Genomic DNA, 25449 nt, shown 5'->3' with positions numbered 1-25449 from the left:
AGAGAAAACATCTTATAAATTGTTTTGAATCATGACCTGTCAACGCGGCGAAGTGCAAACCCATCAACTTGACTGCTTTCAAGATAAGGAGCTAGAAGGAAAAAAGAATCTTACTTTAGAGTGGACATATGCGCGTCAGATTAAACAATTTTGTTTATCATCTGGAATGTCGTAGAAAAGACTGAAAGATACGATGTTTTGCCCTATGGATTGGTCATGATTATAGCAATCATGATGTCAATATGTTTAGGTTTCTTTCCTTTGCTTTGAGTTCTTCCATATCAGTTGTGTTTCCAAATCATACATGTACGAACAACCCTGGTCTTGTCATAATCGAAATCAAATTGGTCTTCAAACTATTTTAATAGCTTGAAGACCAATTTGATTTCGATTGCTGTGGCTTTTAAAAAAGCCACAGCAATTAAATTTCGAAACATAAATGTCCAACAATTATGCACATTTCAATTACAAAGGTAATAATCCTGCGAGATATAAGTTCTTATGATTCCTACATTGATAACAAAAACTTTGAGATCAAAAACCTTGCGAACTGAGCTTGTCTTTGTCCAGTTTTGGTAAAATTCGGGAGAAATGAAAACGATATAACCACTTGACTGAAATAGCCAAATTAGGATTACAGGGATAAAATGGACCAGAATGTTTGACCTAAACAATTCCACAGCACTAAGACAAAGCGTGTATCTGCTAGTAAACAGGCACTTTTTTTACATGCATCTCCAATGACAAAATTAGATGACTGCAATCCGATCTCGACACACGATCTGACTTGAAACTATTTATTCTACATTGGCACAAAATTAAGTAGACGCTTACTGGGACATTCACTGGTACTGCATTTCTCTGTCTGAATTGAGGGTCCGATAGTTGAGCAACCTTTTCCACCATGCTGTGGTTTCGGGCTATCGCATGTCCTGCTGCGAGCCCGCTGTCCTCCACCGCAAGAAACTGAGCACTCGCTCCATTTATTCCAGTTGCTATATCCACCATCAACTAAAGAAATATAGCAGACAATCGTTTGGTTAAATAATTATCAAATGAATTGATTGATACACAGAAAATTAAATAAATGCTAAATATAACTGGTTTATATTTTGTGGCGTTTTTTTGTTTTCGTCAGTTTGTTTTTGTTTGTTTTCATTTGTACTCTGTTGTTATTATTGTTCCGGTTGTCTTTGTTGTTTCGTCTCACCGTGAAAAGAAAAAAGACACTTAAGTTGGCAATTCGACTATTTAGGTTTAAATGAAAAACCTGAAGCTGACTAGCAATAATGATGGTTGTAATTCGAGTTGAAAAATGCGATTAGACTGCGTCTGGTACAGCCAGACGATGTCAAAGAGACCATATGTATATGACACGATCGGCGGAAGTTAGGCTCTGTCCACACTACGCCAGATGAATTTCCCAAAACGGAAGTTTCACTCTGAAAACGTATCAAATGTTTTCCGTTCACACTATGCTCGGTGGAATTTGAAAACGCAGCAATCATCGGTTATTTTGGATTTGTGTTTGAGGAAAACTCGGTCAGGGAAATCACATTCTCATCGTCAACCCATCGTTTTAGAAATTAAAAGTTCCGTTTTCAAAATGTTTTCCGTCTACACGAAAACGAAAAGCCGGCGTTTTCATATTCCCCCGGTTTGAGGCACGTTTTCGAAAAGTTTCGTTTTCGTGCTGGATTAGTGTGGACGGTAGGCCTAGCCGTAGAAATAAAGCTAGCTTAAGCTGCGTTTTCAAATTTCTCTATCAGTACGCTACAGACAGAGAGGACGCGAAGAACGCTGTCGTAGTAAAGAGCAATTCCGAAAGTTGTTTTCTCTTATCGAAGAATCTACTTTCAGCCCGGATGTTTGCTTACATATTTGAAAATTGCTTTTACTCCTTCTTTTGTCATTTATGTAATTAAGGGCGCTTTCCGTTCGATGAAAAATTCTGGATTCAATTTCTGGAAATTTCCAGTGACGAATAATAATAATGGAACAGCATTTTTCACAATTTCCGGTAAAGAGGACAACCTTGCCAGGTATACCGAAATTTCCTACGGAATCTCCGGAATTTCCTTTCGAATGGTTCGAATTTGGGAAATTCAACGATTTCTGAATTTTCTGGAAAGATCCCAGAAAATTTCAATACCGTTTGTCCTCGTTTTGAAGTTTCGGAATTTTTGGTTGAATGGAAAGCGCTCTCAGAGTGGTAACAGCTGTAACCCAAGGTTGGAAAACACACTTACTAGGGCACTCTTGGTTTCCGCATTCTCTGCTTGAAATGCTCGATCCAAGGCTAGTGCAGTCTTTTCCACCATTTGCTGGAGGTGGATTAGTGCAGGTTCGCTCACGAGTTTGCTTTCCTCCTCCACACGTTTTTGAACACTTGCCATAAGGTCCCCATGCAGAGTAACCGCCATCGACTGTACATGAAACAAAGAGTTCTTAACGTTATCCATGAAGCACGACCGTTTCTTTCTTCTCCACCTTAAAGCTCAAGCATGTATGATACTGACCTTCCCTGAATTCGCAATTTGGAGAATTACCCGGCGACGTTTTGCTAAAAGTTAGTTTGAATTTTGAAAGTGAGACAATCATCACTGAATTAAGCCGTTGCATGTGAATCAGGAAGTCCTGGTTTCAATCTCTGACCATTGTTTGAGCCAATTCATTCAACAAGAGTCAAGTCAATCTCTGAGCATTTGTCTGAGCCAATTCTTTTTATGCAGGCAAGCATGATTCCCTGTAGGTGTGTCTCACTGAGGGAATTGGCCATTTTTTCTGATGATTCCGCTCTTGGGCGAGATACCTTTACAATTTTGGAGGCACTGCTAAACTACGAACAGAAAAGCAACCGACGATGGAGTACCATAAACTTCAGCTCAGCCAATCATCCCACAAAACCAGAGATACACGCCAGACTCAAACATAATAAGAACGCGCAGAATGGAACAAATCAGGGATTCTTGATTGCAGACAAAGAAACTGTCAGTCCTGTTTATTTTATTATTCTTCTCATCATTGTTATAATTGTTACCTGGGCAGCCTCCATCATTGCAAGTTTTGTTCTCCTTGTCAGGTCCAAGTTGTGAGCAGTCTTTTCCACCGGGGCTTGGGGCAGGATTAGTGCAGGAACGACTGCGGCTCTGACGCCCATTTCCACAAGTTACAGAACACTGAGACCAACCTCCCCACGCTGAATAACCACCGTCATCTACAAAGTAAATGCAGTGTCCAGTAAATTTAGTCGTTTTTTTGCGTTTTTTTGTCGTTCTTTTTCCTTTTTTTGGGGTTCCAAAGTGATCCTAGCCAAATTGTGTAAGAAGTAGTAGAAAGCTGTCATAACTACAGCCGTGTTATGTTGTCTGGCATAACTCAGAGTGTTAGAGCACCTGTCGAGAGAACCTGGAGATTTTTATCGAGCAACATGTCCATTGACTGGCTAGCATCTTGCTCATATTCTCAGATCATATTTCTAGCCAGCTTAACAGATGACTCTCTCCAAATTTTCTATCAGCACGTGTAAGTATTGCGAATCTATTTTTTAATAAAAGGGCTGAGAAAAACAAATTACAAAAAGATCAACTTACTTGTCTTGCATCCGTAAAACTCAGCCCTTAACGCAATGTACCTGTACCAGTCTTCTGGGACAATTCTCAAATACCTTGCCCTAATTGGCTTTTCTAAGTCATGGCCTACCACTGTGTATCGGTCACTGTTTGCCTTAAATGTCTTAACAAATAGAAAATAGAAAGCAACTTTAAACAGGCTAAATAATATATTGCAAGCAGTAGTAGTTCTGTATACACTCCAAGAAGAAACTCCGAAATGGAGCGCCAACGTGACGGAAAGGAACAATGAATCCCACTTTGCCGAAATTACGAAAAGCAAAACATATTTGGCGACAACTTTAAAAAACACCTAACCTTGGTAAATCCAGATGGTTGGTACTGTTTAAAGTAAGATCCATCAGTGCTGTATCTAAGCGTGTATTCCTTTACATATTGTAACTTATCTTGGCGACCTTGGGTTTCGATACGTGTGACTTGTGTCTCGACTCCAAAGTCAACCTGGTAATATTGATTGTGGTCATTTCTCTGTGCTATCCAGGCCCCGTAGCGGCGACTCTCCGCACAGAAGTGAAGCCGGGCATTTTCAGGTCCAGCATAGGCATTGTACTGCGAAGAAGCTGACAATGCGGAATTTGGAAGTTTTCCGTTTTGCATTCCAAGCTGAATCTGGCAAACGGGAACCTGGGGGATGGCAAAGCCTGTAAAGTAAGGTAATTAAGTTTAATTTAGCTGTCGCCTTCTTCACTAATTGTGTCACGTTGTTGTGACACAATTTGAGAAAAATATATATTTAATAAGAATTCATAATTATAAAATCTTAAAAATTGTTGTCACTGACTTAAAAATCTTAAAAATAGACGTTTCGGCTAAAATACTATAACCTTCTTCAGTGATGAAATGAATGTTAACGGCGTCTAAATGTAAATGAGATGTTTATAAGAATGTGAGGAACTCGCTAGGGATTAATTTAGCATTTTGTAAATGTCTGGAATATGCGCGTGGTCATTAATTGAGTTCAGTTCGTGAATGGAATGCCACGCTTACAAGAACAATCTACGCGACCACAAGGGACAGCGGTCTATGACCTTGACATTATTTTTCATACAGTGTTGCGCCAAAAGAGAGTTCCTGTCACATGTGAGGACGGCTGTTTTATGTTCTTTTGTTCTGGATCTCAGTGCTCTGGATCTTTGACCGATGTAAAGTTTTTCACAGTTTTTACAATTGATTTTATACACGACACCAGTTGACAGGTCTTGATCGAATTTGTCCTTCGGTTTCTTCAGGATCGAACCAACCGTTTTGACGGGTTTATGAGCAACATTTACGTCGAATTGTCCCAAAGTTCTTGCAATTTTTTCAGAGATTCCTTGAAAATATGGCAAAGTAACAAAGCTTCTGTGGCTTTGAGGCTGATTATTTTGGGGCTGATTTAATGCTTTAGGTGGTTTGGTTCTTTGGCAGCTTTTTAAGAATTGGTCCGTGTAACCATTGGTTTTGAGTGCGTCCACCACGTGTTGTACCTCGGACTTTTTGTCTTCGTCAGTCGACGGAATATTCTTTGCTCTGTCAAGAAGGGTTCTGGCCACTGAGCGTTTGTGTTGCAAAGGGTGGTGAGAGTTGAAATGGAGATACTTGTCGGTATGGGTTGCTTTTCTGTAAACACTGGTTTTAATTAATCCATCAGTATTTGTAGTTGTCTTCGTGTCGAGGAATGCGATGGATCTATCACTCTCTTCTTCGACTGTGAATTTGATGTGCTGGTTGATCGAGTTAAGATGGGAGTGAAATTCAGTGAGATGCTCACGGGCGAGGCAAACATGGCTATCGTCAACATGTCTGTACCACCACTTAGGGGGGTGAGGTGCAGTACTTAACGCTCTCTCTTCGACGTGTTCCATCACCAAGTTTGCCAAAATGGCGCTTACAGGTGAACCCATGGACAGCCGAATATTTGTTTGTAGATTGTAAAAATTGTAAAAACTGTGAAAAACTTTACATCGGTCAAACATCCAGAGCACTGAGATCCAGAACAAAAGAACATAAAAGAGCCGTCCTCACATGTGACAAGAACTCTCTTTTGGTGCAACACTGTATGAAAAACAAGCACGAATTTGATTTTAATAATGTCAAGGTCATAGACCGCTGTCCCTTGTGGTCACGTAGATTGTTCTTGGAAGCGTGGCATTCCATTTACGAACCGAACTCAATTAATGACCACGCGCATATTCCAGACATTTACAAAATGCTAAATTAATCTCTAGTAAGTTCCTCACATTCTTATAAACATCTCATTTACATTTAGACGCCGTTAACATTCATTTCATCACTGAAGAAGGTTATAGTATTTTAGCCGAAACGTCTATTTTTAAGATTTTATTACTATGCCTGACTACAACTACAGTATTTTTAAATTCATGATTATGCTTTAAGTAGAAAACTTGTTGCTAGCATAATAAAATAAAGTGGCCACCATTGAACAGAAAAAATAGTACGACGTCTTTGAAACACTGCTTGACGGAATCAACGCATTTCCACACGTTAACATGTCGGTAGCTTAAAATAGTCAAGCGGTCAAGCGGAGTCCTATACTCATAGAACCCCCTGAATCGCTTTTCTCGTGGTAAAAATGGCTAGCGGCATTGCTCGCGGGCGCGCGCGCATGACGACAACGTAGCGCAACATGGCGGCCATATTCCAGCTAATAAGATGACCGAGACATGCAGCCTTGGCTCACAACGTACATCTTTAATATTGGACATCCATGTTATATTCAATTGACTCCTGTCAAAACAAGGTAACCGCTGACTAGTATCACGTGACCAAATTACGGACTGAATTTTAGAGTGCATCAAGGTAACGCGTGTATTTAAAGTTGACCGCTGACCAAGTGCTGGGTTTTCGATTGGATCGCGTGCCCACGCCAGGTTAACTTACTTTAATCAGTGCAACGTTTTCCAGGTTAACGCAAACCCAGGATTAAAAGTTAACCAAATAATAAGTTTTTCGTGTATAAAAATGTTTTCCACTACTAATGTTTTGCATAGTTTGAGATTATTCAAACTAAGAGGGCCAAACAATATAAACAGAAAACCTCATCACAAAGTTAAAAAAAAACTTAGATCAAAATTCTCGCTTATCCTGGGTTAGCTTAATCGGGCTTTGAATAAACCGGTGCAGGAGCCCAGCGTTTAGGCTTGACTAATTCTTTATGTTGTTATTGATAGCAAGGTGCTTCATATTTTCCTGTCCGTATATTAGAACACCGTCACATGATTACAACTACGATAGTTCCACTAACTCGTAGATCTTATACAGAAGCCCCCTTTTTTCACTCGGTTATGTGTTTGCAGCATTTCTCTTGAAAAGCAGCAGTATTCGTGGAGTGCTAAATCCCATATAAACCATATAATTCCGACAGTAGATCAAGATCTCCTCCTAATGATATATTTTTTCTTATAATCCATCAAATATTTTCGCTCGCTCGCGATTGGTCTACACGCATCACGTTACCAAATATACCCAAGCTAAAATTGGGGAATATCCGAGAATATTCCCCGATTTTCAAAACTGCGCGTGTTGCGAAAGATATTTGAAGGACAATAAACTCAATAGGTTCCATTTGACTTTGAAAATATGTGCTCCGGTTTTGTCCTTGGACATTGTCTGTTCCTCAAAGCTCACAGTTTTTCTCGAGCTACGCTCTCGGAAACTGTACGCCTCTCGGAACAGATAATGTCCGCGGACAAATAACCGAGCATATTTTCGCGCCAAATGGAGGCTATAGTTTATTTATTGCCTCACAGGGTTTGAACGCTGGGACATTTGAATTATCTCAGCTTTCAAATCAACACCGATTACGAACATAAATCGCACATCAATAGTGAACATAGCCTTTCACTAACCTTCTGTGCATCCATAAAGTTCAAATCTTAGAGCCATGTACCTGTAGTACTCTTTGGGGTGAATACGTATGTAGCGCGCAATGATTGGTGGGTTGAGAATGTGTCCAACAATTGTATTTCTGTCTTTATTACCTGGGAGAACCTAGCAAGAAATACAAAGCAAAATTCACAAAAATATATCTTTGAGTCGACTGAAGGGAATCGCTTGAGGCTTCGATACATCTTCTGTTTTGTCCCAACGATTCAAATTTTGGAAAATGAGAGTGTGATCATATTATGCAAATTACAGAGAGATCGAACGAGAAGGGACTGAAGGGAGCATAGTTGGTATTGAGACGGTCCGGCAGGGTGCATTTGTTCTGTTGGGAATTTGTTTTACACTGCGTCTACCTGGTTGTTATTGTAAGGAAGAAATGGACCTCCTTCAACGCTGTAGGTGATGCAATAGCTTTTCACCCACTGGGATGAATCTTCTCTGCCCTGAGTTGCTAAACGTGTTATCTTTGTAATTTTTCCCAGATCAACTTCAATAAACTGTCCAATGTCCTGAGTCTCAGCAACCCACGCTCCTCTGAAGCTCCCTGACTTCACCGTGTTAAGTCTGGCACGTTCTGGACCATAGTACTGATTCCAACTCGAGGTAGCAGAGATAGCACTGTTGGGTATATTTCCACTCTTCATTCCAAGTTCTGACTGGCATTCCAGTTTTGGGTGTTCAAATCCTAATCATAAAAAAGCGCTAAATCAAACAAATAGTACGACAGTTGTATCTGCTTTGCATAATAACAGACAACTCAATCAAAAAGTCTGGCCAGTTATAAACTCGGCATATAAAACAACAGACGTTGCGATGGCAACCAGAAACGTCAATATGTTTCATATTTTTTTGTTATAAATCATTGCTAGGGGCGTTAAAATAGAGGATATTACATGCCCGCACGTGGATAAGAATTTTATCTTCGAGTGTTCAATTTGATATCTCACGAGTGAGCGTAGCGAACGGGTGAGATATTGAGTTGAACAAGAGAAGACAAAACTCGTATTCACATTCGTATTCACTGTTTATTATATAAACATACTAAAGACGACGTTGTTGACGATTTTCCGAAGATTTCCGACCACTTTCCGAAGATCTCCAAAATTGTTCTGAAGGCCAGACGAACGCTTCCGAACACTTTCCGAAGATTGCCGAAGATTGCCGAAGACGACCGAAGAAGATCCGACGATGTTTCGATCATACATCATCAAATTTAAGTGTAGTTAAGGTTATTCCTCAGAATTGCATTGCGCATCCTTACTGCGCAGGATTTTCGCGTCATTAGCGCGCGCTCGCAAGCGCGTGCACATACAAAATGGTGGTTTTTCTAAACGGCTTGGATTGCGAGAGACAAACGATCGTTTTTTTCTCGGAAACGAGTACGGGGACCTAACGATTTTTTTACTTAGTTTGAATGCAGCGATCACCTTCTTTCTATAAAGTGAATATAGACCAATTTCTATTGCAGAGTAACAAATTATCACTGAAAATGAGAGCATAGCAAGCACTCGTAAACGATAAGATGTGCCCTCAAGAACACTGCGTGCTTGGAGCACTAAATATAGGTGCCTTTATCATGAAACGTACATCAAATTGCTCCTTAACATTGATCCATTGTTGTATTTCTTGTTTCTATTTTTCAGCTCTCACAAAACATAAAATGAATGGGGTTAAATGCAAACGTTTCTAAAAGCAGATAATTTAAGGAATTATGGGGTTTATTGAGGGTCCTCCTGCTCCTAAACGAATACGGGCACCCTCCTTTTTTATTTCAAAACTTAAGTTCTCTTGATATAAGCAGCCAATAGGGAAAATTTAAATGAAAATCTATTGTGCGTTCTTTTTCGGGGCAATGACCTTAAAGGAACAAAAAACAAATGTTATCAAAAAGGAATGATATCTTCACAGTGTAAAAGATAAAAATAGTATCTTCAGTGTGCGCGATGACGATATGATTTTTTAGGAAAAGGAAAAATCCTGGTATTTCATTGGTGTTTATATAATAAAAGGCGTTATTACCACACTTTGGAACAGTAGAAAGTCCTGTTTGAAGTTATCGAGAGAAAGTTTTGGAGTTACCATTTCTAACTGATGTCAAACTGAACTTCCTAAACTTATCATAGATCCTTGCAAGTTTCCGCGAAGTTTCGATTCTGCGATCTTGATGAACCAAAATTCTTTTGATATCGTAAAAAAGAAAAAGATCGTGGTTAAAAATGGAGTTCAATCTCTTTTCTATCACAATAGTAATTTTTGTTGTTTTCGTTTTTTCACAGTGTCATCATATTTGATCTGATCAGTCAATTCGTAGTTCCTTCTAAGAAATATACAGAAAGCTTTAGGTAGTTTACACATTTTGCTTCATTATAATGCAACTTCACCGTATAGGAAACAAGACGATAAACGAATACAATCGACTGAGTTTTTCCAAGCGCGAGAAATACAATTCAAACTCAGTTAAAGGCTTAGAGCTAGTAAACATTTTAGTGAGTAGCACAGCTACCGCAAGGCCGACGGGTGCTCGCCAAAATACTTTAAAACTCGTAAAAATATACAGTGACACTGCAGGCTATTATGTATAAAAATATCTAAATACTTCTAGTTATTTCATGCGAAAAGATTCGTTATCCTTTGGGCATACTTAAACAAGCGGTAGATAAAAGAAGTTTTTATACTAGCTAGTATACTAATGCAGATGCTGTTATCTGATTGGCTGAGCCATTACACACTATCAGCTATTATAGTTTGCCACTAAATTTTCTGCGATTCCTATTAGTTTAAATTGATCACGTGACGCAATAGTGTTCATCCACTGAGAGACACTATTAGCCCATAGTGTCCGTTCGAGGAAAGTACCCGGATGGATAGTACTCGTCTGTGAAAATTTTTCTGTAAACAAGCGGGTTTATAGAAAATAATAATAATAATAATAATAATAATAACAATAATCACTTTATTTAAGTGTCCATGTATTTAGCACTAATGTGCTAATTGGGGACACTTTGAATAAATAAACAAATATTTCAAATATAACAAACACTATTAAGAATCCCAACTGATGGGAGGCTGACCAGTTGGGTATTTACACAACGCGGCCGAGGAGTTGAACTCGGGGCTACTGAGAACAAATTCAGATAGCGGTAGGGCGGATGATTTGAACCAGGGACCTCCAGATTTCAAATCCAGCGCCCTAAACCATTCGGCCACGCCGCCTCCGCTAAAAAAACAATCGAAATTGTATTAAGTGGGTTTTTGTCTGTTTTCTGTTTCAGATTTTACGTTTGGCTTTGACGGGTTTCATATAAAAAAAGTTGAAAATAATTCAATATAATTTTTGAACTGGCGCGCAGAAGAAAATTTAGTGGTGAACCATAAAGACAAGAGAGTGTTTATGTCACGGAACTATTGGCCAGCTCATAGCTGCCCCTTGGAATTTGCTGTTCTTAAAATTAGCATATTTGCCCTCGAAGCTTCGCTTCTCGGGCAAATAGATGTTTTAAGAACATCAAATTTCCTTCACTATTGTAAGACAAATTAAGGGACTGAGAAAATGTCTTAAAATAATAAGGAGCAGTTAAACAGGCTCACGCTGTTTAGCCGGTTGGATCACCAACCTAAGATATTGAAAATTAAAATTTTTACTAGTTTCCCATTTATGTCTCATTAATTTTTCGTACTCTCAATTCAAACAAAAAGCTTTCGCAGAAAAATAACCTTTCCCTAAACTGAAAGCACTGCTCTAATACTTGATTACTACAATATGGCTATTCCTACCATCTCTACAGCCATAGAACTCAGCTCTCATTGAAATGCGACCTTCCCATGTCTCTGGGTGAATTCGGATGTAGCGAGCAATGATGGGCGTCTCCAGGTCGTGACTGACAGGTGTATACCGATCATTATTTCCTTGAAATACCTGAAAGGAATAAAATGGAGCCACACATTAGCACGCGCATGCTGCCGGCTTTCTATTTACTCAGTCACGTGATCTGAAATCCATTGGGCACAAGTCAAGCGTCATTCTTCTCCTGATAATAAGCAAAAACAACGATAACGCTGCCAAACCAACAGTTACATGAACAGTTCAAAAGTCCATTATCCATCTTGCGCAGACATCTCTAAAAAGGCCGTTCATTGCCAAACGACAAAGCGCGTGAAGCCAGCGTTCTAGTTCTGCGTACTTTTGAAAAACAGGAATTACGATGGCAAATTTTTTTTTTTCCAATTATATGTGAAAAATAATGCTGTTGTATACATATATCTGGGTCATTTTTCAAGCTTAGAATCTCGCAATTATAAATAAACACAAAAATCGATTCCTACCGATGCGTCGACACGAGCGTCGGGCGACACACTACCGACACGTCGGCCGACATATTACAAACATTTCGGCCGACACACTACCGCTGATACGTCCGTCGGCCGACACACTACTAATGCTTTGGATGAGACAATAGACCCACGAGTCAGCCTACAAAATAATACCGACAAGTCAGCCGACATTTTACCGTCATGTCACATATATGTCTCTGCAACAGTCATCACCGTTTAACTTTCACTGGGTCTATTCAGTGTGTCGAATGATTTAAGAACTACAGCGTCCAGTATCAAATAGAAACGCAAAAAAAAGTAGTCTTCTGGTTCGCCTTCGCCGCCGATTGAAAAAGAGATAATTTGGCCATGTAATGTGCAAAGAACGGCTACGAAATGTGCATTATACTGCTCATTCAATGCAATTTAGTACTAAAAGTTTCATGAGAATAAAACAGACTTACAGATTGTCGCTATATGGTAGGTTTAGGACACTTTTATTCCAGAAATCTCCAGATAACCTGTGCAAATCGTGATTTTAGATATCTGACACTTTCTTTTCTTTTTTTAATTTTCGGGGTTTCTGTTTGTTTAGTTTCTTTTGATTTTCTTTTTTTTTTTTTATCGAAAATCTTCCATTCCATTAATCTTTTCCCCAGTTTTCCTTCAGTCAGAAAGTGAGAAAAACTTGTTTTAAGAGATAAAGCGTTTGAAAAATACTCTATTGCGTTTATGATTGCAATTTTTCCATACGTTCATAAAATTAAACGTAACTCTTATAGAGGCACAGCTTCAAAATTAAAGAGCAAAATTCGTGGGTGCATGGAGCAAAAATGTGAAACTTGTTGAGTATGTCGGAACGAAAACAATTACTGTGAAGCTACTAAGGATAGTTAAACATATTTTCAGGAAAAAAAACTTACAGTAAAGTAATAAGACTTCGATTCACCATACAATCTCAATAATTTCGATGGCTTCGAAAATGATGGAGGCTGACTAATATGGAGAAAATATAGTTTGCCCTCGCAGATTTATTTTACGCTGCGATTTATTAAGTTGAAATAATTTTGCGCATAACTTTGCTAACAAAATTGGTCCTCTATCTCGATCTTTAGGAGTTAAATGCATTTAAAACAGTTAAATTACCTTTTTTGTACCACTTTTGTAAGTCTTGAAAAATACGTCATCAGCGCCGTATGAAAGGCTGAAGCTTTTCACCCAGTAATCGTAATCTTGTCTTCCTTGAGTGGCAACCCGAGTTATTTTTGTCCAATTACCAAAATTTACTTGAAGATACTGGAAGACGTCACTCGTTTTCGCTCTCCACGCTCCAATTCTCCCTGATCTATACAGGAAATGTAATCTGCCATTAATGGCCTTGTATGCAGAGCCGTATTCACTCGACGCCGTTATCGACGAGTCCGGAATTCTTCCATCCTGCATTCCAAGGGCTTCAAGACACACTGGTGGCTTTGGGGTCGGAAAACCTTTTGGAGTTAATGATTGAAACCACTGACTATAGTTATGCGGAAATATGTAAGGGAAAAGAATCAGCGTCACGAGAACAAGGTAAATTAAATTAAATTAAAAATTAAATGTGTTAATTGAACACTCCCCCAGCGGGGCTTTTCAGGGCCAATGAAACTAAATGATGAAACAAATAATACAAATGAACATAACATGGTTAAAAATCCCAACTGGCAGGAGGCACACCAGTTGGCTATTTACAAGCGTGGCCGAGGAGTTCAACTAGCGTCTACCGAGAAAAAACTCCAGCTTAGTAGCGGCAGAGCGGAACTTGAACCCGCAACCTCTGGGTTTCAAGTCCGGCGCCCTAATCACTCGGCCACGCTGCCACGCTGCCTCTGGTATTCTATAAAGAGTTGCAAGCGTCTTCGCAACGATCAAGTAGACACTCGGAGTCCGTTTCCCAAATAGAAGGTCATGAAACGTTTTCGCACACGGAAAGCCAAGGCAAAATCTCAAACGTTACAAAGCTATTTTATTCACATATTCTTAATCCTAACAGAGGTTCGCTTCATACAGGAAGTTAACGGCGCATACAACTCTGATTTTAGAGTCGGCGCACATGTACAGGTTAACTAAAAGTGGCTTTGCGGGCCCGAAAAGGTTACGGAGATTTTCTGGCCTCTATTCACTTAGCGTTGTACGAAATGGTAAACAAACCTTCTCTGCATCCATAAAACTCAGCACGCATGCTTATACGACCTTTATAGGTTTTGACACGAATTTGTAAAAAGCGTGCGATGATGGGTGGATCGATCGTGTTTCCGACAGGTTCATTTCTGTCAAGGTTGTTGCCGGTAAATACCTAACGAATTGAAAGAGAAAGATATTCACCTGAGATAAAACTGTGTTTAGTACGCTTCATTGACTGAAAAAAGTATATATTATCTTGCTAACTGGTCTCCGAGGGTAGAAATTTTGATCTTCATTTCATTTTTCCAAGCTAGTTTCGTGTTTCTAGTCAGTACTTCCGACAATTAATGACGTTTGAATTTGGTTTCGACAACTTATACTGGAAGGCATCTTTTTATTATTATTACTATTCCTGCCTCTAGATATCCCCAAATATAACCAGAACATCTTTAAGAAGCATAGATGTGAACGTGGATTTCTTTTCATACGTGACTCACTCTTGATTTGGTTAAGTGGAGGTGCACGTGAAAGACAATAAGTCTTACCGTAAGAAATCAGTATTAACAAAAGCTGATTTTTATTTTATTAATTTCTATCGATTTGAAGTTATCTACAATTTTTTGCAAACAAGATTTGTATCTTTAAAGAGACGCTGCTTCAGATTACTTGGCAATTAAAGTTACAGGTCGACCTCAAAGAGAAGTTGACGCTTCGTTGCGATTGGATATTCCGCTTATACGAATGTAAATTATTAACTTGCGAAACATAATAAAGAAGGAAGAAAATATTCCTTGCCTGACCATCCCCTTCACCATAAGGTGTAAAAGACCCGCCATCTACACTGTATGCCAACGTGTAGCTCGACACCATCCAGTCAGCATTCGATCGACCTTGAGTAGCGACGGCAGTCACTTTGGCCACCTTACCCAAGTCAAACTGTAGAAACTGTTTAGCATCATTGTATTGCGCCGCCCAACCTCCCGCATAGCTTCCCTCTACTTCTTTCCGCAGCCTGCCCCGGTCAGGTCCATAATATTGATTGTACTGTGATGATGCCGCAATGGCAGTGCTTGGAATCTTGCCGCTCTCAATACCCAGAGGATCTTGGCATTTGATTTGTGGAGGTGTGAAACCTTAAAAAGAAGTCATAATTGAGCAAAACCATACATTTCAGCGCAAGTTTCCAATATGATAAATAAAATCCACCACAACTTGAAAAAGACATCAGGTAATTGAATAACTGTATAAGAGGAATATCATGTGATCCATCATTCGAAGCACTATTACTGGTATTTGTTAAATAAAGAACATGAAATATCATTTGGTGTTGTTAATGCAGCTATCAATATGTTTAAACAGGTTATATAGATTGAGTCAAAACACAATGATGTAGCGAAAACTCCGCCGTAAGAATTAATCCATGGAAACAAGGAGGAAACGAAATTCTGGGACACTTTTAACCGAGTAGTAAGTTTAGAAATTAGGGAGCCCACCTTGCCGGCAACCATAGAACTCTGCACGTAACGATATGTAACTGCGCCAGGTCTTGGGCTTGATACGAAGGTAACGGGTTATGATCGGATTCTTCAAAGCATGTGTTACTACTGAATGTTGATCGCTATTCCCGGTAAATACCTTTAAAAAAATGAAATGGAAAAAGATCATCTGTATATAACATGAAAAATAAAACTGAATTGAAGAAAAGAGTTTAGGGGACAACATGCTCCCCTATGAATAGTTTTGATACGATTTTTAAAGATCAACATATTATAACTACTTAATAACCGAGAGTGATCAACATATTATAATCATTATTATATACATGTAGTTGTAGATAAAGTGAGTCTAGGTAGCCATCTTAGTTTGCATTACTAACTTTTCATTGTTTATTTCTTTCCTATACTGTCTGTTTAATTGTAAATTCACAATACCCTTGACAAACTGGCTTAAATTTATAAAAAACACTGTAGCCCGTGTGGAGGCTGGGTGGTCTCATGGTTAGTGCGCTCGACTCCGGATCCCAGTCGAGCGGGTTTGAACCCCGGCCGGAGAAATTCTGTTGTGTTCTTGGGCAAGACACTTTATTTTCACAATGCCTCTCTCAACCAAGGTGCACAAATGAGTAGCGGCGAATTTAAAGCGGGGGGTAGCCCTGCGTTGGAGTAGCATCCCATCCAGGGAGGAGTAGAAATATTCCTAGCAGCTTCATGCTACAGAAACCGGGCTGAAGGGCCATTGGGTCGTATGCAGACACAACTTTTGTTACCTTTGCTGTGGCCTGTGTACAGGGAGCCGAACAGAAGGTCAAACACAAGTTACCCATTGTGTAAAAAATATTCATAAAATACCTTGACTACGCCATCCTCTTTGTAATCTTCAAAGAACACTCCATCGTAGCTGTAGCTAAGACTGTAGCTCGTTACCCACCATCCTCTATCCTGTCTTCCTTGAGTCGCCACCTTTGTAACCTTAGTCCAGTCACCAAAGTTCACTTCAAAGTACTGGAACTCGTTATTTGTGGAGACAGCCCAAGCTCCGTACTGGCCTGATGATGCCTGAAAATGTAATCGACCGTTTCTTGGTCCCATGGAGTTCACATTGTATGACGTGGATGCCCTCAGAGCGGAGTCTGGTATCTGGTTGTTTTGCATTCCAAGAGGTGCTTGGCAGGTGGGTAGCTTTGGCGTTGTGAAACGTTTAACAAGCGAACCAAGAGCTGTAAGCACCAGGAAAAGTAAACCAGATGAAACTAAATGTTGAGATTATATCAAAAAATAGATGCTTTTTTTGTATAAATTTGCACTATCATATACTCTCATCTGAGGCTTTCATCGATATTTTTTTGTTCTTAACTTTTCATGACCGGACACAAAAGCCTTCGCCTTTAAACAGACGATTAGATACATGTTTTTGTTATTTCACGTTTGCATATGATGCTAGAATATACAGTCGACTTCCGTTAACTCGAACCTTCCGAGAGAAATTGAAAAAGGTTCGAGTTATCGGAAGTTCTGGAGTTCGAGTTATCAGCAGTTGAGAACAAATGACTGGAAATAAGGGGGGAAAGGGTGTTCACTGTATTTCTAATTATACAGTGTACATTTTAGTCAAGTTATATTACAGAGAACTAAGTCGTGTGAAAATGCAGAAGGAGTTAAAAGCAAAGCTTCATGAAGATACAATGCACTGTAGCTAACTATAGTGCCGTATACCCTAACCCTGCGACACCTGACGTTTCAAAGAATACACGGCTGCTTCAAAATTTATTTAATATTTTAAACTGCAGTGCTGTTTGTTTTGAGTTCTTACGTATTGACAAACATGGTAAGAGTTCTCGACGGTAAAATTATGTAGAAATTGACCTGAAATTGACCAAATTTGCTTCCAGTTTGTGAGAGGTTCCCGGTGTCGTGGGTTCGAGTTACCTTGGAAAAAATACAGTAAGGTTATGATGGAAATCCAGTTGAAATCGCTTTTGGTTCGAGTTATAATTAGTGACAGCCTCGAGCTAGCGGGGTTCGAGTTATAGGGAGCCGACTGTATCCTTCACAAGAACAAATATCGCTCTAATTTCTTGTCAGCGGACAGCTCTCCTGGTGTCAGTTTCAAACTAACTATCCGATTCATTTCTAATTGGAGGGGTAGACCAAAGTGCACAAATGTTCTCACCCTCTCTGCATCCATAAATCTCCACTCGTAGTGCGATGAAACTATTCCACGTCTTGGGATGAATCCTGACGAAGCGCGCAATAATCGGTGGGTTTAGAATGTTACCCACTTTTGTATTTCTGTCTCTATTGCCTGGAAATACCTAAAAGCAAAGCATATAATTGCATTCTCATCTGAACATTTCTTTACTTATCAATCATTATTTCTGCTATTTTCATTGCCTTATTATTAACACAGAACGCAATTTATAAACTACCCACTTAAACGTATGAACATAACCCGAAGGTCTTCCGAAGATTTCTTCCACTATGTAAAAGTTTTACATGGACAACCGAAGATCGTGCGACGGAGTCCATAACAACTGAATGTTACAGCTTATTTCAGACTGAGGTTTCCAAAGATTACCGGAAAATGTCGGAGATATTCCGAAGGTAACCAAAGCTTGAGTAGTTTTAACTGAAGTTTAATTTACGACGCTGGTCAAATTCGGGCCCAATACATTCCTGATGAATTTTATAAGTTTTTCCGCGAGCGGCTGATAGAGTGAATCAGTGAAATTTAAGAATTTATTACATCCATTTGGAAATCACTGGCGATACTTGCAATCTGGTTGGCTCTCGGCAGTGCGATTCATTTAGGAAACGCTTTCTTTTTTGTTTTGTTTTGTTTTGTTTTGTTTTGCTCTAAATCGCATCTTTTCCCCAGCCAATAAGAATGGAATCTTTAATCTTTAATCATTATTTATACACGGTAAAAACATCAGGTAGAAAAAATTTACGTAATAATGACTAAAAATCCAAATCTTAACATTATATTAACTTACATTAATATGACATTAAGAAAAATCCTGGTTTCCATGAATGCCGTGTTTAAAAATTATGGTAGAGAAGGCGTGTAAATTTGTTTAATGAACCAGACTCCCTAATATTGCTTAAAGTAATCAATCAAGTTGCAGGAAAGCCAGTGCGATTTACTTACAAATCGCGCTTTTTTTTTGCATTAAATCGCATATTTTTCTGATACAGTGAAACCTCAATTGAGCGGACCCCCAATTAAGCGGACGTCCAATAATAATTTGGCTAATTTCTATCGTTAAAAATCTCTATTAAGCGGACACCGGACTGAACTGACAATGCAGTAGTATTGGATTACATCCTCGCTATGTGTGGATGACGAGGAAGAGAAGGCACTGGAATTAAAATCCGACCGGGAAGCGCTACAAATGGCCGAAAAGCTTCTCGAATATGCAAGATTTAAAGAGAATGAGAAGCTTTCGCTGGTCCTGTCTAAATCAACAGATCTGGCTTCAGGAAATAACTATTCGAAACCAGAGACAAACTTCAATTTATAATTACTTTAAGAAATAACTAATTTGTACACAAACATTAAAATAGTCCATGTACCGCGCGTATTATCGTTGCTGTTATATTTTTGAATTTAAATAACAAATCACAATTGCTAATGAAAGGTATTGAACTTGAACTCTGGATAGCTTCCTTAACAAAATGAAGCTTTATCACGGTACAGAGTAGCCGTTGAATGTTAATCGTTAACAAGCGTTGCGCAATTTTTACAAACCTCTATTAAGCGGACACCTTCTATTTAGCGGACACTTGAGAAGGTCTCGAAGGAGTCCGCCTAATAGAGGTTTCACTGTATGTAAAAACGTTTCCGATACCACTTTTTTTTAACGAACCGGCAACTAGATCAATACAATATTGGCACTGATTAAATCCTTAATGGTATCCATAACAAAATTCTCGATCGTGACCAGTTCTTCGCACGTCAATTACGCGCGTTTCAATGGCTTCCTTCTCAATGTTTCCCGCAGTTATTAAAAGTTACAGCGCTACTATTTCGCTCAAAAGAAGTTTTGAATTTCGAAATTTGTTATAAAAATGATTTAAATTGTTCCTAATTAAAATTAGTAATTAAACCTCTTTTCGCACAATTCAGGGAATAACCGTGCAATTTCTGGTCTGAAATCGTACTTGTGATTTTAATTCGAACTCGTGCTGCGCGACTTGTTCGATTTTGGAGTCACGCGTATGGTTTGAGACCAAAGTGTACTCCACCCAGTTTAATTACGATTATTTAAAAAAAATCAAATAAATTATCCACACATGTGTCCAAGTGATATAATTCTCAACCAAGTAATACTCTCTATATAAATATATTACTTACATAGCCATTGTTGTATGACTCATAGCTTCCGCCTTTGACTCTAGTGGATAGCGTGTAACTGGTGGTCCACCAGTCGGCATTGTCTCGGCCCTGAGTTGCAACTCCGGTGACTTTGATATTTTCTGCCAGGTCAAATTCGATCCACTCCCCTGTATTGGATGACTTGGGAGACCATCCACCGATAAAGCTTCCTTGAGTCACTAGACGCAACCTTGCTCTTTCTGGTCCATAATATGTGTTATATTGTGAAGAGGAGACGATTGCACTATCTGGAATCTGGTTCACGTGTTCTATTCCAAGAGCCGTCGCGCAAACGATCTCTGGTTTCTCGAATCCTGAACAAAAAGATGTAATGAAACAAACCTCAGTCTTGGAGTACATTTTTTTTTTTTTGAACATTTCATATCAAATGGCATTAAAGGTAGGTGAATATAGATAGTAATATGTGTCTTTTGTCTCTAGCGAGTGAGAGAGTGGGGGATGTTTATTATCAAGACTTCGCTCTAAGAACCGCGTCATTACTTATATTTGCCAAGCTAAGAAACCATGATCTAAATCAACGTCTCTTTTATTTGCTTTTTTGTTGTATAGCCATTTTCTGAAGCCACTTTCCACGAGCTGCTAGGAGAAATGAAGAAGGAGAGCGTTATAAAAATAGTCCTTGTCTTTTTTTTTATACATTTCCGTAAGTTCTTCCAAAACAGTAACTTAATTAACTTTAGATTATTATCCAACTGCAGCGAATACCGTCCAAATAACAGTACAAATATACAGCGATATTATACAGTAGAAAACCTGTTTGCCATATTTGTACAGTAGAAAACCTGTTTGCCGTACAGGTCGGCGCGCGCACGCAAAATTGTCACACTGTCCCTCTTTCATTGATAAATTTATTTACTACAGCAGTTGGTAGTATCGCTGTATATTTTTACTCGTTGTTTGTATTTTGACTCGCCCTACGGGCTCGTCAAAATACGGCACAACTCGTTAAAATATACAGCGATACTACACACCAAAACATCTAATAAGATATATGTATTATTAAATTGGTTAATGTAGACCTTAAAATTTACATATATTCCTTTATTGCTCTAGCTTGTGCTATGAGATAAAATTTTCATTTTTAAGATGGCCCTTAAAAGATGTCTTGCCATCTATAACACCTCCTAGGCTCTTATTGTGGATATCACGAAACGCTTGATCCAATAACTTTTAAATAATATGTTATGTTCACAATAGAAAAGCAAATGTGGGTTTTTAAAGTTATCTCGTCCTTACCTTCTCTGCAGCCATAGAATTCCGCCCGCAAAGAGATGTAGCTGTGCCAAGTAATCGGGTTTATTCGGATAACTTTGGCAATAATCGGATTTTTAAGATCATGACTAACGACAGTGTGACGGTCAAGGTTACCAGCAAAAATCTGAAACAGAACAAAGCGAAAGTGACCCGACTAGACGATTTCAGTCTGCATGGGTGGGTTTTCGATTTGTATTTGTTTTCTTCCTTATTCAAGAACCTTTTAAAGAACCCCTCCAGTTGAAGAGGGTGGGGCTACCCGATGAATTTTCATACGCCTGCAAAATAGCTCCATCTGAAGGTTAACCCCTAACTTTCGCTAGCAGTGTAGAAGCCTACATGTTTTGTGCATTAGCCTTTTCACAGTGTAAAAACGCTTGTCTGTCTTTTTGATGCCGGGAACCTTCTTTCGTAGTCATCAAACCACTGCGCAAACCAAATCTTTCAAGTGTTTATGGTTTGAATGGTATACGCCCACTTTCACATACAATACTGCATGGCCAAAAGAGAGGTCTCCCTTTGTTATGTAATCCCTACCACCATTCTTCCGTTACAACTTCGAACACGAACAGTTCTGCTCAGGTCTTGATACCTGTTCTAATATGACCAAGAGCGATTCTCTTGGTATGCCATATGGACTTGAGTTGCTGCAATTTTTTTTTTTAATTTGCGACGATTTAGAATACTTATGTCCCTATCCTTTTAAATACCACAAGGATGAAGAGACACCCCTTTCGAGCGTAGTCGTCTCTTGTATCCTACTCGACCATATGAGTGTCATCCTCTGTCATCGAAGACCGATTGTACGCCAGTTCATAGATAAAGTTCAAAATAGACGATGTGACACAATAGATACACTTGAGGCGTAATTATTGTCACCACACGGTAGAGTGAGAAAGTAGGAGATTGTATTTACTGTTTAGATTGATAGATATTAGGGATTAATATCTTATCTAAATCGGGACTATAACGTCGCATACCTTCTTCACATTGTTTTCTTTGTAGTCTTCAAAGAAGACATCATCGTGGCTGAATGACAGACTGTAGCTCGTCACCCACCAGGCCCCATCTTGCCTTCCTTGGGTAGCTAATGCGGTCACCTTTGCATAACTCCCAAAGTCGACTCCAAACCACTGAAATTTGTCATTCCTTGACGTGGCCCAAGCACCGTACTTCCCACTCTTTGCCTGGAAATATAACCTTCCATTTCTTGGACCCATAGAGCTAACATTGTAGGAAGTGGAGGCGCTGAGAGCGGAATCCGGGATTTGGTTGTTTTGCATTCCCAGTATTTGCGCGCATTTTTTGGTCGTTCTAAGAGTAAAACCTGACCGAGAAATCATACAAATAAATGGAAGAATAGGATGTTCTTAATGTCCTCTTAAACATCAAATATGTCAATTCAAACGTCAAAGATAGTGTTAATCCGATTTCTGTAGTATGAAGCGACTAGGAGTATTTCACTGAGCTCCCCCTAGTTGGGATGCTAAGCAATTGCAGGGTTACCGTCAGCATTAAATTTACTGGTATTCATTTTCTCACCTGGGTGAGGAGAGGCACTGTGCCTTGGTTGGGATGCTAGGCAATTACAGGGTTACCCTCAGCATTAAATTCGCTGGTACTCATTTATACAACTGGGTGGAGAGAGGTACTGTGAGGGTAAATTGTCTTGCCTAAAAACACAACATATTGTCGCCGAACCTGAACCTGGCTCGAACCTGAATCGCTCGATCTGGAAAGGAGCGCACTAACCATGAGGCCACCGGTGTTTTTTCGTTGCGTTAAAAGAGTTTTTCCAATGTGTCTATCACCTTCATTTTCTTCTGTCGTTATTCGTATACACCAACAGAGTCTGAGGCTTTCAATCGACAGCAAACGATATTTCACGTTTTAGTTTAAGACATGTTTTAAGTAATTTTTGTACATACCTCCAGCAACTAAACCTACAGGGGGAAAAGAGGTTTGAAACAATTAGTGATATGCTATTTACGTTAGTTTTCATTAGAGAGTAGAGGGTGCTGTTCTTTAAACTGAATGTTTGAGCCTCGGGTCTCAGAGGCGTCTTCAAAGGTGTTGTTTGAGGACAAATTACATATGCTCCCGTTCTTCATTCTTAGTTACATAAACAATACCGCTAAAAATAGAACTGCTAAACTATGGTATCAACAACAGGCAGGAAATTAACCAAGTCATCTTAGAATTTCTCTCAGGGAATAGCGAGTATGTAGCAATTTTGTTATCAAACGAAGCAGGATGAAGGTTTCAAAAGGTAGAAGGCGAAAGATTTAACCGCTGATTAATGGCACATCAAGGAAGGCATCAAATGCGATGTAAAGATGTTTTACAAAACCTGACATAGACCTTGACAAGGCCTGAACCCACTGAGCTAGCATAAGAGACGTTTAAGGCCCCGTCCACACTATACTGAGGAATTGTAGGTTTCACTCTGAAAGCGCATCAAATGTTTTCCGTCCACACTACGCCAGGGGAATTTAAGAACATAACAATAGGCGGGCAGGAAAATCACCTGAATATCGCGATGACATCGTTGCCGAAAAGCTCTCATTTCACAATGTTTCCGTCCATACGAAAACAAAACGTAGGTGTTCAAATTACTCCGGTTTGAAGAGCGTTTTCGAAAAGTTCCGTTTTCGTGACGGATTTAGTGTGTAACCGCAGGAATAAAGCTGCGTTTTCAAATTTCACCGGCTTAATTTGGATGTGGCCTAGATATTCCAAGACACTCTGTTCGCTGGCTGTGTTCTGAGTTATTTTCTTGGTTTTTGGCTAGACTATTGAACAAACTATCCTGAGTCTTTTTGTGCTGGCACACGTACAAAATTCAAGTAAGTGTTGATTTTTTTCAAGATTGTCTCGCCGATTGTTCCTAATTCATTCTTTCACCCGATAGAAGAGCCAGATTTCATAGAACACTAAGACGTGAGCAATCAATTTCGTGTGATAATTTATATATATTAGGTAAACGTGAATTTGTTACTGGTGAAAGTTAAAGTTTTCACAGGCCAACATCAAATTAAGACGTAGGTAAAAACCAACTCACCAACTCCGAGGAACAATTTCAACAAGAGTGCAATTTTGACTCCGGCGTCCATCTTGAGGTATTTTCACGACACGGCCGCACGCCCCAAGGAAAATTATAAAGTGTTTCAGTTTACACGGCAGTGCTGCTACGTGGATCCAACAAGGGAAAGCGAAAACGACAAGAACCAATCATATTTTAGAAAGGAGTCATGCCCATACAAATTTTGCTTAATTTGACCAACCAGTGACGGGAAAATAACAATAGCATTTTAAGTTCCTAGGGGTGGAGAGCTTCAAGTTAGGCTGGCTTGCATGTGACCTTGGTTACCAAAGTTTTACAGTAAGAAGTTCCGCCCGTTTTAATTTCGTTTATTTGAGTATTTGTTCAATTAGCAGTAGTTTGTTTTGAGACCAACGCTGAGCTCGAAATACTACTAATATCCATACAAAAGGTACTCTATAGAGAAATTTATGGCTAGCAAGCATTTCAGGGAAATATGAGCAAGAATTTTCGACGAAAGAGGTTTCATGTAAAAAAACATTTCGGAAAAAGTCCTGGACTTTTCGTCTCCTTTCCGAGAAATAGTTTAACTGTGATTAAGAAGAAGAATAAGGAGGTGTTAACTTGTGTGTGCCGTAATTAATACCACTGTATTTCAAAAACAGTTTTTCGGTCGTATAAAATTTCTGCAACAGATTTCACACAAAGTGTTAATGAAAAAGTAATTTTAAAGCAAAAGCAATTTTTAAGCCTGCTTTTTTAACTGCTCTCTTTAAACCTCACTCCTACCATATAATTAAATTTTTATCACAAATGCGGAAGTAGTTACATCCTACTATTTTAATTTGATCTTCCTAGGAGGGATATTAGAAGTTTCCAAGAGATCGCTTATCGTACCAGAAAAATCTACATCCTGTGCTTTTCTTTGTTTGAAAGTTTCCCGGTGCTAATTTTCGTTAAACGCTCGTATACAAGCTTACTCTTAAAGTACAATGTAATTCAAAAAATCCAACGTGTAAATGTACAGTGTTAGTAGTTCTAAAAGCGCTTCATCCATTTTATCAGCTTACTTTAATTACAAGAGGTCACCTTCTACCTCTCTCCTTTTTCTCTAATAAGTTATCATCCTATCTTCACTGGGTTATTTGGGATAATTAATTATCCTGCAAATTCCCCGCGTTCGCTGTAGTGTTTTAAATTCTTGTGATGTTTTTACCAGCATCTCTCCGGACTTCAGTTAACTTCGAGCTCGGTAAATAATTATGTACT

At 39.1% G+C, this 25449-nt stretch overlaps 1 protein-coding gene across 1 annotated transcript in view; it reads right to left on the bottom strand.

Annotated features, from left to right (window-relative positions):
- Nucleotides 1-24319, bottom strand: part of LOC110058072 (uncharacterized) — a 32657-nt gene extending 8338 nt beyond the window's left edge. Inside the window, exons 1-19 of the mRNA XM_089289739.1 lie at nucleotides 24199-24319; nucleotides 23066-23080; nucleotides 22118-22464; nucleotides 21120-21261; nucleotides 19842-20176; nucleotides 17658-17799; nucleotides 16337-16704; nucleotides 15482-15623; nucleotides 14784-15121; nucleotides 14016-14160; nucleotides 12975-13315; nucleotides 11292-11433; nucleotides 7871-8202; nucleotides 7481-7622; nucleotides 3930-4273; nucleotides 3594-3735; nucleotides 3041-3217; nucleotides 2250-2426; nucleotides 835-1011 (exon numbers count right to left, since the gene is read on the bottom strand). Of these exons, the coding sequence (XP_089145865.1) occupies nucleotides 835-1011; nucleotides 2250-2426; nucleotides 3041-3217; nucleotides 3594-3735; nucleotides 3930-4273; nucleotides 7481-7622; nucleotides 7871-8202; nucleotides 11292-11433; nucleotides 12975-13315; nucleotides 14016-14160; nucleotides 14784-15121; nucleotides 15482-15623; nucleotides 16337-16704; nucleotides 17658-17799; nucleotides 19842-20176; nucleotides 21120-21261; nucleotides 22118-22464; nucleotides 23066-23080; nucleotides 24199-24250 (4000 nt within the window). The 5' untranslated portion in view covers nucleotides 24251-24319. The remainder of the gene's footprint in view (nucleotides 1-834; nucleotides 1012-2249; nucleotides 2427-3040; nucleotides 3218-3593; nucleotides 3736-3929; nucleotides 4274-7480; nucleotides 7623-7870; nucleotides 8203-11291; nucleotides 11434-12974; nucleotides 13316-14015; nucleotides 14161-14783; nucleotides 15122-15481; nucleotides 15624-16336; nucleotides 16705-17657; nucleotides 17800-19841; nucleotides 20177-21119; nucleotides 21262-22117; nucleotides 22465-23065; nucleotides 23081-24198) is intronic.
- Nucleotides 24320-25449: the final 1130 nt, after the last annotated feature.

The sequence above is a fragment of the Orbicella faveolata genome, unplaced genomic scaffold (assembly GCF_042242905.1).
Source record: "Orbicella faveolata isolate gen_17 unplaced genomic scaffold, um_ofav_v1 contig_2, whole genome shotgun sequence".
NCBI lineage: Eukaryota > Metazoa > Cnidaria > Anthozoa > Scleractinia > Merulinidae > Orbicella > Orbicella faveolata.
This window is presented reverse-complemented; position numbering and strand designations above follow the sequence as displayed.